At 37.5% G+C, this 15,052-nt stretch overlaps 1 protein-coding gene across 10 annotated transcripts in view; it reads right to left on the bottom strand.

The window, feature by feature from the left end:
- The window catches only part of FIG4 (FIG4 phosphoinositide 5-phosphatase), a 130,313-nt gene that overhangs the window by 31,385 nt on the left and 83,876 nt on the right, over nucleotides 1-15,052 (bottom strand). For all 10 annotated transcript variants that reach the window (XR_013534482.1, XR_013534483.1, XR_008480791.2 and 7 more), the window contains 5 exons: nucleotides 9,756-9,814; nucleotides 8,310-8,457; nucleotides 5,187-5,270; nucleotides 2,964-3,159; nucleotides 1,877-1,959 (listed from right to left, as the gene is read on the bottom strand). Coding sequence is in view for 6 of the 10 variants with exons in the window: in XM_035296493.3 (XP_035152384.2) it covers nucleotides 1,877-1,959; nucleotides 2,964-3,159; nucleotides 5,187-5,270; nucleotides 8,310-8,457; nucleotides 9,756-9,814 (570 nt within the window). In the remaining 4 variants the exon portion in view is untranslated. The remainder of the gene's footprint in view (nucleotides 1-1,876; nucleotides 1,960-2,963; nucleotides 3,160-5,186; nucleotides 5,271-8,309; nucleotides 8,458-9,755; nucleotides 9,815-15,052) is intronic.

Below are 15,052 nucleotides of genomic sequence, written 5' to 3'. Positions count from 1 at the left end.
CTCCCCATCCCCCAGGTCTATATCATGAGCAGAGGCAGCTGATTATGATCACGAGAACAAAAAGGAGGGAACAGCCTAAAATCACACAGTACCCAGAAACACAGGATATGGTTTCTCCCCTTCCCCCGAGGTCTGCATCATGAGCAGAGGCAGCAGATTATGATCAAGAGGACAAAAAGGAGGGAACAGCCTAAAATCACACAGTACCCAGAAACACAGGATATGACTCCTGGATAAGGCATTAAATGGCACTACTTGCTGTACAGTTAGCATACAAAAGGGGATAATATCCTTTTAATCTACTACAGAATTGTCTAAAGAACAAACCAAATAGTGTGAAGTGTTATACAAATGAAAGGAGGTATTATTCAGGACCTGGCTTCCTCCCTCCCTTGAAGTAACCCCTTCAATTCCTGGCATACACACTCATGCCCTCTGCAATAAACAAAGTCATATTACTCAATCACTAGCTTCAGATAATTCATTCTTCAGACCACACAGTTTGTAAAGGCCCACTTCAACTACTACAGAGTTTTGCTACAGAGTTCTGACAGCCATGATGAATAAGTACTGTGTGTTTGTGTGTCAGAGTGAGGAGGATGTGGCTGTGCTCTGATGACTAAGTTGGCTTCTAGTCAGAAAATGATGCATATTCAAGAGTGGAAGTTATAGGAGCTGCTTTGGCAGTCAAGAAATGCTGTGCATTTTATATTTTATATATTACAGTTTTTCTTAATTTGAAACAAAAAGCTGACAATATCTAATTCAATAGATTTCTGTAAATGAAATGGCCTTATTTAAAAAGAACTGAAGATCGGTGCTCATTTTATATTATAAAATTTACATTTTACACACACATTTGCAAATCTGTATAAGTGGAATTGTATTCATATGCAATAACCAGGTCTTCTAAATCCATGTATTAGGCTGAAGAGGTGTTTGCAATGTTCTCATCAGGTTCTCGGGGATTTCTGAATGAAGGATTCTTTTGAGAATCTGATAACTGTATCTTCTCAAAAGGACACATATATATATACAAAATTACGCACATGTTTCAGGGAATACCTTATGGGTATCTCCTTCTTTCAACTAGATCTGCCTAATAAAGGCCTATAACATTGTGAATTGACACCCTGTTATTACTGTTTTCTTTTTCCTCCTCAGCCACCACTCCCACCAGCATCTAGGGCCTAAAGTGATACAAGGTCCTCATTTGTCAATATCCCAGATTTATTTTGTGAGAAGGGACTTTGATCTTGTGGATTTAGAAATGCAGGAATGTACTGGTACTTTGGTTTGTAGTCTGCATATGAGCAGTGCCAATACTTGCATGCATCATAAATTTTTGTCACTGAGGGGCAGAGTCTCAGGCATTTAGGGCTTTAACTCCAAATATAAATCAATGTTTCAGAATTTGACTGCTTCAGTGCTGAAACTGCATTTTAAGTGGCATTCATTTTCTTCTGTACTGTTGACCATTTTCATTTCTTAAAAGTATAGCAGGGTGCGGTGGCTCACGCCTGTAACCCTAGCACTTTGGGAGGACAAGGCAGGCGGATTGCCTGAGCACAGGAGTTCGGGACCAGCCTGGACAAGACAAGGTGAAACCCCGTCTCTACTAAAATACAAAAAATTAGCCAGGTGTGGTGGTGTGCACCTGTAATCCCAGGTACTTGGGAGGCTGAGACAGGAGAACTTCGCCTGAACCCATAAGGCAGAAGTTGCAGCGAGCTGAGATGACACCACTGCACTCCAGCCTGGGTGACAGAGTGAGACTCCATCTCCAAAAAAAAAAAGTTACACTAGATATAAGTTACTGTAATACTGTTATAATAAATACTCATTTTTCTTTAATGTCTATATGAAAGTATCTTACCTTGAATAAATGGAGAAATCTTCTTCTGAGAGGCCATCTGAGAGGTTAATTCCATATAGCTCTTTCATGGGTTGGGCCACATTCTGGGGTTAAAAAAAAAAAAAAAGAACCAGGAAGAATTTTTAAACATCTAGAAGATCAGTAATTTCTAAAAGAAAATGAAATGGTGAATTTTGCCACAAAAGCAATCACAATGTTTCTTTAACCTGTTCATTAAACTTCTTAATGGTTTTTTAAAAATTTGACTTCTATTTCTGCTAAAAATAGTTTATTCTAGGATAGGAAAAAAAGCTGCTAAATAATTACTAGCTGTTTTTGTATACGGCAGGAGTTGGCAACCTTATCCTGTAAAGGCCAGATAGTAAATATTTTAAGCTTTTTTTGGTTATGCTGTCTCTGTTGCAAATACTCAGCTCTGCTGTTACAGTACAAAAGTAGTCACATACAATAAGTAAGCAAACAGGCATGGCTGGGTTCCAATGTAATTTTATTTACGAAAAAAGGCATCAGGCTGGATTTGGCCAATACATCACAGATTGCCAACTCCTAGAATATGAATTCAGCTCTTACATTATCACATTTTTTATTTGCTGTATCTACTTCTAAATGAGTTTGGGATATTTCTAGAAATCAAATTTCCCCAAAGCTAGATTTGGTTCTATTGTTGCTGATTTCTATTTTTTCCCAGCAATCTATTAGTAATATTGAATCGAACAGGATGAATTTCCCATTGGGGCCATTCAAATATTGTAAAGGCCATGTCTAAATCCTGCATTCCAACAGTGTGCCCAGTAAGAGAATAAATGGACCTCAAGTGGATGGCTGATCAAAGAGGGCCAGTATTCACTTCAAAAGTCTGAAAGGGTAAGAAATTCACCATTACACATGCGAGCAAAAACACTAATTTTATTTTGAAATGAAATAAAATTATGTCTATGCTAAATGTATTCATCTTGTGCAATGCTTGAAACCCCACAGTGAGATAATGTGACATTTTCTTGCTCTCAGCCTTTTAACTGAAAGTGGAGTTGTAAAGATCATTTTTCAGGGCCTCAGGGTGGATTCCACAAGCTTCCCTCCCCCGCACCTCGGTCACTTTGGCGCTATCTCCTGAGTCAGTCATCTTCACAGGAGTGGAGCGCTGAGACACAGAGCCCTCCTCTTCCCGATCAGTCCCAGAGTCATCCTCAGAGCTACTGGACATAGCCTCCTCGCTGGGGGGTGGCGGGGCACTGGCTGCCGTTTTCCGCTGTAATACGGCTTCTTCTCTATTGCTTTTGTTTCTTTTAAAAGAATAATATGAATGTGAAGCATCTTTAAAATAACCCTCAACATTCACTGTCTATCACTCTGTCCCAAAGCCTTAGGCCTAGTGAAGCATAAAAAAATGACTGAGAGACACTAGCTTCTGGATTCAGGTTGTGCTACAGGGAAAGGCTTTGTATTTTTCCATGTCCATGCACTGATGTTATATGAATATAAGCCCTGTTATAAATTCAAAAAATAAATGAAAATTACTTGCAGAGTGTGAAAAAATTTTCTCACCACTTGGTTACCATGCCTTCCTTTGGTAATTGATATCAATATTCTCAAAACTTATGGTACAGTTATAGAAGACTGTATGTTTGGGATATTACTAAAATTAGCTGTAACTCATAAAAGCTCCAAGAGAAAGTGGGTAGCCAAACCTACGTCTATTTCTCTCCCTCCTATAAATTTTTTATCTATCATAGTGTATCCAAATAATGAAAAACTGATGAACATAAACTACATTTGGAATTTTATTGTGTTACTAGTAAACATATTATTTGCTGAACATTCCCTTTAATAGTAGGAAATAGAAGGAGAAAAAAAACCCTACATTTAAAAAAGTATTTACTTTAATTTTAGTGCCAAATTTTAAGAGTAGTAAAAATGCTGTTTTTTAAATTCAGAAAAAAAGTTTATAGTAGTATTTTTTGCTTTATGAAAATGTTAAATATTTCACTCTTTAAAAAATTATCTAGGCCAGGTGTGGTGGCTCATACCTATAATCCCAGTACTTTGGGAGGCCAAGGCAGGTGGATCACGAGGTCAAGAGATCGAGACCATCCTGGTCAACATGGTGAAACCCTGTCTCTACTAAAAACACAAAAATTAGCTGGGCATGGTGGCACACACCTGTAGTCCCAGCTACTCGGGAGGCTGATGCAGGAGAATTGCTTGAACCCAGGAGGCGGAGGTTGCAGTGAGCTAAGATCAAGCCATTGTACTCCAGCCTGGGTAACAAGAGCAAAACTCCATCTCAAAAAAAAAAAATTATCTGTAAGGAGCCAAAAATACCATAATATTCTAAAAATGTTCTAGGAAAGGAAAATGCAATTTTATGTGACCATGGGTTAGATATTGCAGAAAACAAGAAGTCTCTGACCTTTTGCAACTAAAAATGAAAGTTGGTAGCATTTCTGTGCTATACGCTAACACAGCTGGTCATTTACTTATTTGTCCTGGGAATTCCCCAAATTCCAAATTCCTGAAGACCTTTCTTCTTTTAAATTCATCTTCTTTTAAAATCATAGCATCCGATCAGGGCTTAACATGAGCTGTTTAAAGGCTACATATATAAGCCACAGAAATAGTGTTTCTATTTATATATATATACCACACTATTGGATAAATCACACATAGCTAGAATACAATTAAGATCCTATACACATAGCCAACTACAATTAGGACTCTGTATCTGCAGTCTGGCTCGGGTATTTGGCCAGAGTCTAAAAGAAATCTATCACTGAGACTAGGTAGGTCAGTAGAGGAGAACAAGGTTCTCACGCCAGAAAAACAACACATTTCACTTGAGTCTCTGAAGCATGAAGATACAAACACGATATGTCTTCTTCTTTACTGGATTGAATAAAAGTCTCCCTCAAAATAATGTTACAGTAATACACAAAAAAATCTACTAAGCTCTGTATCAGGATATATTTGAGTTTTTGTTACTGAGGATGCCAACAAAATAAATGCAATAAATACAAATTTTTACTTAACTATTTCATGTTGGGAAACAGAGAATGCTGAGTTATTTATAAGACATAATATCTGTCCCCTGCCTTTATTTCACCTGTATATTCCCAATTTAAAACAATAAAATGCACAGTATCACTGAAACTCCCATACATTCTACTTTCGGTATGGAACACCTTAGAGACTCCAGTGCTATAAATAAGCTTTATGTGACCTGAAGTTATCAGTTTTAGGTGGAAATCATCATATTGCCAGTACTATTCTTTTACACAAATCTTTAAAGTTTCGTTCTACACACAAATCTTACCCCAATACTGATTTTCCAGTTTCATCTGGTTTACGCACAGTAAATGGACTTGGATCAATTCCAACAGTCTTAGGCATAAAGTCACTAAAGAAAAGTAAAAAAACAATTACATATGAATTACTGTCCATCCAGATGGTATTGGCTTCCATCTCAGTTCACACTCTTATAACATTCCTTCTTAACTCTAGGAGTTACATATTATATATTCCAAGCCAACTGCTCAGGGACATAAAACATGAATTAACAGCACTAGGTAATTTCAATATTATCAGTCTTAATTGTGAATTCTCTATGATCATACGGCCCAGTAGTTTTGAATTTAAAATCTCATCTACTGTAACAGTGTTGACATCTGCTAGGATGTATACCATCTGGTTAATCTGGTTATATATCATGATTAGTTCTCAGGTAAAATTTAAATTCCTAAAGGCCAATGACAAAACACTAAGCTGTTCAGTTTCATGGATAACATTTTTAAGCGATACCACCTAAGGAGGCAGACATTACGATCAAAAACACAGTGCTATGAACTGAAATATCAACATCTACCTCTTTAAGCTAAGGTTAATTCATTAAAACACTGTTGGAACACTTTAAATAGAAACTCTTTTAATTTACCACTTACTGAGATAAGCTAAAGCTTCTTCCGCATTATGCAAGGGCCACCTCACCGTTACTGCTAAAGTCAGACCAGATTCCACAGTAGATGCCAAAAAGGCAACAGTTCCAGGATTTCTGCAGGATAAGACTCCCGGCTTCTGGCAAGGACATTGCTCCAAGTGTGTGGCTGAATATCACATTATTTGAAGGAAAAGAAAGTAATCTTGAATCTGGCCTAAAATTACTATTTTAACAGTTTGGAAATGTTTAAAGATGTAACTGACTTAATTTTTTATTTCTTTTTGAACATATACAATTGATCTTTTTCATTGGTAGATTCCATGTTTGTGAGTTTGCTTACTCACTAGTGTGTATTTGTAACCCCCAAATCAACCTTCGTGATACTTTCAGAGTCATTTGTGGACATGTGCATGTACAGAGTAGTAAAAACTGAATTTCTCAGCTGAGGCTGAACAACGGGTACTCTGCTTCTTACTTTCTGCTCTTGTATCATAACTGTCTTTTTCACAATCTAACACCACGTTTTTCACATTTTTGGTGCTTTTTTTGGTGATCTTGCTATGTAAGATGGCCCCTACACATAATGCTGAAGCTGTCTAGTGTTTCTAAGCACAAGAAAGTGCTGATGCACCTGACAGAGAAAACATGTGTGTTAGATAAACTTCACTCAGGGATGAGTTACGGTGCTGTTGGCCATGAGTGTTATGTTAATAAATCAACAATATACAGATGCTCCTCAACTTAGGATGGGGGTTACATCCTGACAAACCCATAGTAACTCGAAAATGTATTTAGTACACCTAACCTACCGCACATCATAGCTTTGTGTAGCCTACCTTAAACGTGCTCAGAACATTTACATTAGCCCATAGTTGTGCAAAATCATCTAACACAAAGTCTGTTTTATAGTAAAGTTATTATAAAGAATTTTGACTCAAAATTCAAAATTCGAAGTACAGTTTCTACCTAATGCATGTAACTTTTGCACCACCATAAAGCTGAAAAATCATAAGTTGAATCATTCTAAAACAGGGACTGATTGTATATTAAATACATTTCTGTCTTTAAACAAAAATACACACAAAACTAGGTTATTTATTTATTTATTGGTTGACAAATACAACGTGGCCAGAGGCTCTCAGGAATCTAATCCTGTATTTCCCTTAGGAGCAATGGTTCAGTATTTACTGATTCAGTGGTTGCAGTGACTTTATAGAACAAGCCACTAAAAATACAATTATAAATCCTCAGTGTCATCGATAGGTTCTTGGAAACTGCGACTTCAAGTGTAACAGTGTAGCAGGTCCTTAAATAATGTCATTTTTTTTCAACCTCATTTCACTTAAAGTCAGTTTCCAAGAACCTATCAAATATGTGAAGTCAGGGTTTATACATATATAAACACATATATATAATGTCATTTATCTTTTGCTGAGTTGTAAACTTCTAGAAATGTCAAGGGTCTTATAGTTAAAACAGCTAAACATTAACAAGTTTAATTGAAAAATCAAGCAAGTAATAATTTCAAACTGTTCCTATCTGAAACTGAAGCAAAATGTAGAGTGATTTCTAGGAAACAAAACCACAGAATATGTTCCTATATGTATCACATAAAGTATAAGCATATAAATACTACAACTGAAGAAAATGTGAAATATAAAAATTTAAATTTTAGTAAAAATATAATAAGTAATTTTCTTTGCTCACTTTTCTTATTCTGGTCCCACAATTTTTCCTAAAGGGTCCCATCAAATTCTAAAAGAGATACAGAAAATGGAGTATGTCTGAAGGTGAGAGACTAGGATAGAGAGAGAATGGAAACCATGACACATAAGTTATGGAAGAAAAAATGAAGGAGATTTACACTGAAGAAAGTAATATTGCTTCCTCAAATATCTGGAGGCTGTCAGACCGCAGAGGAACTAGATTTGTTCTGTGACTAATAAAAATAGTAATAATAATAGTTATCATTTATTAATCACTTGCCTGTACAAGGTACTACAAAGGTACATGGGGGAAATGTGTGTGCGGGGGGATGGGGGTGGGAAGAAAGAGAGAAAGAGAGAGAGGTATTAAGAAAATAAGGCTCAGGTAAGCTGGAAAATTTTCTCAAGGTCACACAGGAAGTAGCTGAACTAAGATTCACATCCTAACCTTTCTAGTACCAAAGATGATGCTTTTCCCACTAATTTATGTCAACTCTCAATTTCTATGTCCAATGAAAAAAACTGAGTTTATTCCAAATGGCAAACTAGGGCTAATAGAAGGCAGATTTCAACCTATCAAAGGGGAAATATCGACTCCAACTGTCAAGAGAGCAATAGAAGGGGCTGCCTCTTAAAGTAGTGGGCTCCTCATCACAGGAGGTATTCAAACAAAGGCTGACTACCCACCTGACAGAAGGCCTACAGAATGGATTTCTGGTAAAGACAGACATACATATACAAACTAGGAAAACTACAGTTCCCATATACTTACAGTATCAGAGTACCCACAACATACCGTGCTGAGCTTGTCATAGCCAAGCAAAAGGTATCATCAAAACTGCTCAACTCATATGGCCGAAAGAACTCATTATGGATATCAATCTCTTCTTCATATTTGTGGAATGTCTTCACTATCAACTTCTTTAAGTTCGCAGCACAGATAACTGCGAGAGATACTGCATGTTACTCTAAAAGTCTGAGATTACATCAAGCAAACATTTCCATAATATCAACTGTGTTCACAGACAGTGTTGTGATAAGCTGTGTTCACAGACAGTGCTGTGGGGGATACAGTCCTGAATGAGGCTGAACTCCTGCCTCCGACACTTACACAGTTAGAAAAGAGATGAGATGGATGCAGAGAAAATGCAATGCAAAGCTGAGTTCAACCAGCTCTCAGGAGGCAGGAGGGCCTCAGGAAGTCCAGTGGGAGCAGGGAGTTACTTAGAGGGGCCTCTTTAAATTCCTTTTTGCTTTTAAACAAATGCCCTCTGCATTTTAGCTAAAAATTATACATCTTTTTCCCTAAGTTTCCCTTTATATTTCAAATTCTGTTAATAGCCAGTGTTAGATAGTGAAAACCCTTTCCTTTTTCCCAGAACAACTAATCCTTCTTGGCAATATGACTAATTTTGCCCAGAATTTCAAGTTACAAATATCTTCCAAAATGAATTTATAACTGAATAAGAACCAAAGATTCTTTGTGATCTTTCTTTATGGGCTTCCCCACCCAAAGTTGGGATGATGAACCATGACTAGATGGAGTCCTCAATTGAAGCGTACCAGATTTGCAGGAAGATTTTGCTAGTAACCCTTTACCAAGTGGAAAATGAGCTTGCCCAAGATCAGGGGAATTAGTAACAGAGCCAGAACTAACTGTATTCAAAATTGGGCAATTATTTAAATTTGGAAACATCATTCTAATATATTATACACTTCAGGGTATTCCTTTAATATAGAATTTTTCTACCTCTCTGAAAAATTAATAAAATTTAATTTAAATGTGACTAAATTATTAAAAATTTTAAATTAAATGTGACTAAATGTACTGTTATACATATATCTGTACCTTTCTCCACTGCTTAGCACAAGAAAAATATTTTTAAGTTCTCCTTGTGAATGGGTCCTTATTTCCTCCACATTCCCCCAAAATATGTAGAAATATAAACAGTACTAATTTAAAGTGATGAGCTGATAGATCATATTTTATCGACTATTTGAGAAACATACATGATTGTAAGACACAATACAAAGTATTGGCCTACATAAAAAGAAGTATAATATAATTACTGTCCTTTAAGAAGCTAAGAGATGTTATACAATCCCCTGTCTATTAAAGCAGCAACATAATCATTTCTTTCTAATAAAATACCATGTGCAAAGGATTTAATGTTTCAAATTCATTTAGGTATAATTCCAAAAATATGTTAGTGTAAAAACTAAAATACAAACAGTTACCTACCTTCATCATATGGCAATGGTAAATGCTTTATCACCTCTGGTGTCCACCAGTAAGTGTAACTATAAAATAAAAATTTTTAAAAAGATGAACCAAATGTAAATGTTGGTTTTCTACACTTTACTGGATAAAAGAATTAATATGATCTATACTAACATGTTTCCTCCTACTTCAAAGTTAATTTTTTTCTTTTTAAAACATGTTTGTAAAACTTTTGATGCAATAAGTCTTCAACATGGTAATTCCCTTCCCAACCCCTTTCTTCCTTCAACTGTGTCACAGATCTGCAAAAATGCCATGAATAAACCCAACAGTCAAGAAGCTCTGATGTTACTTACTTTTAGCTAAAAAGGATTAGAACGTAATAAGCTGACTCTATGAACTGCTGTTAACTTCTCCCAGGGACTGTGCCTACAGTAACTTACTCTGCCACCAGGTGAGCAGTGGGACCTTGACCCACGTCCTACAACCAGGATTCCCTTTTGTGTAGTTAGCTGATAGTTAGAATCTACTCTGCTGTATGTGTATACATCTCTGTGTATAGTTAAAACAGTTAAGCAAAATCATTAAGGAATAAATGGGACAGTCCTAACGAACAAGTTCCCTTACAAAGCAGTACAGTTCCTGCTATTCTTTAACTGTAAATATGCACTACTTGATTACAGAGGCTAGTTAGAGTAAGAGCAAAGAATGTCATCTGTTTGGATTTCTGCTAGAAGGCTCATCTGCTGTAAGCAGAGAATCTGAAAGAATCCTAAGTGGCCTTCTCTCTGAACACCTAATTTAATTCTCAATCAAATTCTAATGAAATGAATATTTAGAGGAAAAGTGCTATATGTCAAAGCTCATGAGAATTAGGAAGGAGAATGTGAAACAGTATATCAATGATTTTTTAAAAACCAGATTTCTAAAGATTTAAAAAAGAACCTATAGCCAAAAATTGCTAAAAAGAGAATTTAATATAAATGAAAGACTTTCTAAAAATATAATGCTGAAATTACACTCTTGAATAATCCTGATTAGGAAGCAATGGGAAAGTATCCAAATGAAATTGGCAACATAGGGAACTCTTCTAGAGATGGCAAGCAGAAATACACGACCACTAATGATGAAAAAGGGGATATGAAGCCTAATGAACTGTGCAGGGTGAATCACCGTTCTAATAGGAAAGGTTCTTAAAGTTTTGTTTTAGACTGAAGTTATGCTTTACAGCAGTGCTACTCAAAATTCAATGTGCATGTGAATCACTTTGGGACCTTGTTAAAAGGCAGATGATTCAGTAGGTGGGGCCTGAGATTCTGCATCTAAGACAAGCTCCTCAGCAAAACCAAAAGGGCAGGCCCTCCAATCCCTTTTCAATAACGAGGCTTTGAATATGAAAAGAACAGAGCAAGGATAAGGCTGCTGCTGCTTGCGAAGAATTCATTCAGTCATTCCACATTTATTAAACACCTGCTATGTGTCAGACACTGCTCTATGTGCTGAAAGTGCCACGCTGAAAATAATGAGAGAAAGTAGAGCTGCTTAATTCCAGTACTGTTTCTATCCTCCCTAGCCATAACAAGTTTCACAACTGAAAGAAAAAAAGCACAAGATAAGAGGGAACTGTGTATAACCCAGAAGACGGAAGGAAGAGCTAAGCATCTCTACAAGCAGGCCAGTGTCCTGCTATAGCTGAGATCAATAATCTTTAAGGAAGAGTGAAACATGGAGCTGATACTGGAAATGAGTAAATGCAGTGTTTATTTTTTTACATTTAGCAGAATTTATTTATTTATTTACTTTTCCTCAACTTTTATTAAGTTCTGGGGTACATGTGCAGAATGTGCACGTTTGTTACATAGGCAAACATGGGCCATGTTGCTGAGGATAAGAGGAGTCTTGATGCTCAGAACTGAGATGATGACAGATTCCAAAACCCAGACATCAACAAGTGATGTTGATCCCACCAAGATAACATAATCAAGTATGAGATAGAGATGTGTTGTAAGTGACCTAAAAAGATGGCCGATGCATTCTCTTAATTCATACATATTCACAAAAACAAGCCACACTAGGCTAATATCATTTTCCTTTCCTGATAGGAAAATCAGACTGTCAGATCAGAGGAATGAAAAAGACACATGCTAACTGTTTAAGAGGGATGTATGCATGCATCTGAGTAAATCTAATTCTGTGATGATCTAACCCTGGCAGAGGAAGAAAGTAGAGAAGTTACCTGTACATTAGATATTTCCTAAAGAACATTGCTTACCATCAGCTTATCTAGGAAGAAGAAGTAGACATTATAAAAAATGCGTTTTAACTCAGAATTCTTGCGGTGAACAAGAATTAAAAGATAATCATGTATTTGTGATTTAAGACCAGGCCATACACTTCTTTAAAAAATTATTAAATTGTATTTCCCTTAGCAATATGAAGCAATTTAACAACACTTTTAAAAGTTTCCAAGTCTTTTGGGTGAGTCTCAGAAGCAAAGAAGCCCATGAGAAATATCTGCCTTGGGGAAGATAAGCTAAAATGGATGGAAGATCAGAGCATCTAAGACTACTAAGCCCGGGATAGGGGAATCTTTACCACCTCCACTACCAGGTACACTTATCCAGAGGAAGAACACTGGACTGGGTCAGAAACTGACTTTGGGATGAGAGATCAGAAAACAGGAGACTGTAAGTTAACGCCACTTCTTCCTTTGCATACAAAAAAGCCAGGGAGTCAGATTCTCTTTGCTTTTTCAGTTCCTAGTATTAAGAGTTCTCAGTTCCATAGGAAGGTTAGGGAAAATTTTTAAAGACTGTCTTTAATTTCCCTAGCTAACTTTGGAACCCTCTGAAACATTCATAAACGTCAGCAAAACAATCAATATTTGTGTACAAGATAGAGAAATGTGGGCAGGGCAACAGTATAGTTAAGTGAACTTACAGCTGTTTAAATGATTACAACCAAAAGCACCAAACAATGTTATATGGAAGGAGTTGTCTGTGGATAGAAACCAACAGGCTCTGCCATTTTACCCTACTGTAGTCAACATTTTTCATTAAGTACTTATATTAGGATCAAGATGGCCAGCTGATTAAATCTGAAGAAACTACAAAGTTAGAAGTATTCATTAAAGGATACATATTTCAATACTTTTTTTGGAAGTAGGCAAAGCATATATAACGTGACAAGAATGGTACAGATATGGCAGAGCAGCAGTGGCACATGCTAAAAAGACTTAGCAGTTCTGGCTGGCTGCGGTGGCTCACGCCTGTAATCCCAGCACTTTGGGAGGCCAAGGTGGGTGGATCATGAGGTCAGGAGTTCAAGACCAGCCTACGATGGTGAAGCCCCATCTGTAATAAAAATACAAAAATTAGCTGGGCGTGGTGGTGGGCACCTGTAATCCCAGCTACTTGGGAAGCTGAGGCAGGAGAATCACTTGAACCCAGGAGGCGGAGGTTGCCCTGAGTTGAGATCATGCCACTGTACTCCAACCTGGGCGACAGAGAAAGACTTCATCTAAAAAAAAATAAATAATTACAGGAATGGTACAAATGTGGCAGAGCAGCAGCAGCACATGCTAAAAAGACTTAGGGGTTCTGGTCAGGAGCGGTGGCTCACACCTGTAATCCCAACACTTTAGGAGGCCAAGGTAGGTGGATCACGAGTCAGTGTTCACGACCAGCCTGGCCAAGATGGTGAAGCCCCATCTATAATAAAAATACAAAAATTAGCCAGGCGTGGTGTCAGGTACCTGTAATCCAAGCTACTTAGGATTCTGAGGCAGGAGAATTGCTTGGACCCAGGAGGCAAAGGTTGCAGTGAGCTAAGATCACACCACTGCACTCGAGCCTGGGCGACAGAGCGAGACTCCACCTCAAAAAAAAAAAAAAAAAAGACTTAGGAGTTCCAACAGACAGGAAGCCTGAAGAGTGTACTGTGATGGCAATGCTGAGGATGGATGATGTGACCTTATGCTTATCGATGAAAACACAGCATCCAAGACAAGGGGCGTGATCAGCACAAATCAGACCAAATGCTGACCATTACTGGACCCAGATCTGGGGCCTCAGTTTAAAAAGAACATTGACCTCAACTGAAATATACACAGAGAATAATGGTGTTCTGAATGGCAGAGCAACTTGAAACCACAGCATACAAGAAACAGCTGAAGTGGGGCTATGTAACCAGCAGAAGAAGAGATTTTGAAAGTGTATGAGCTCATCTTCAAATATTTAAAAGATTATCAAGTGGATGAGGAAATCCTGTTTTAAGGTCTCAGCAGCTTTAACTAGGATTAGCAGGTAAGATTACAGAGGAGCAGATCTCAGCACTACATGAGGAAGAATTGTGTAAGTGAATGGTTCCAAACAACTGCCTCCTCAACAGCTGACAAACAAGAGCCTGTCAAGCACAGGCCAGATTACTTCTCTCTCAGAAAACAGAAAGGGAACTCACATATCAGATGGGGCAGGCCAAGAAATTGCCCAACTCTAGGAGTCAATGAAATAATGAATGCTTAATACCTAGTACATCTTGGTTACATTCTAAACACTAGTTCAGAAGATGGCATCTTAGATGATTGTATGCCATATTAACCAGATTCAGAACAAAGCTTCAATTATTGGTTTTTGGCAGATAAACAAGCATGAGATTTTGTGTAACTGAAGTACTTATCTCAAGAGAACCTTGTTCTGAAGAACTCTAGGTAGAGTTAAGTTTATTCCCTCTTCCCTTATTGTGCAAGAAAAATATTATTTCATGGCATAGATATGCCATGCCATATCCACATCATTTCTGTTATCATTGGTAAACACAGTATAAAATACAGAATGCCCACCAAATTTTAAAACACTCATGAATACATAATAAAGTCTTTATTGATATTACATTAATAAGTCATATTATCTAAGTTTCCAAACTTTATGGCCATCCTGAATGTCTTCAATAAACGTTCAAAACTAGAGAACGGTATTTCCTTAAGGAATAGTAACAGGCCAGGTACAGTGGCTCACACCTTAATCAGCAATTTGGGAGGCCAAGGTGGGCAGACCGCTTAAGCCCAGGAGTTGGAGGCCAGCCTGGGCAACATGGCAAAACCCCATCTCTACCAAAAATACAAAAATTATCTTGGTGTGGTGGTGCCCACCTGTGGTCCCAGCTACTTGGGAGGCTAAGGTGGGAAGATGGCTTGACCCCTGGGAGGCAGAGGCTGCACTGAACTGAGATCACACTACTGCACTCCAGCTGGGTGACAGAGCCAGACTGACTCAAAAACAAACAAACAAAAGCTAGTAATAATACTAACATCTATTGGA

The sequence above is a fragment of the Callithrix jacchus genome, chromosome 4 (assembly GCF_049354715.1).
Source record: "Callithrix jacchus isolate 240 chromosome 4, calJac240_pri, whole genome shotgun sequence".
Taxonomy (NCBI): domain Eukaryota; kingdom Metazoa; phylum Chordata; class Mammalia; order Primates; family Cebidae; genus Callithrix; species Callithrix jacchus.
This window is presented reverse-complemented; position numbering and strand designations above follow the sequence as displayed.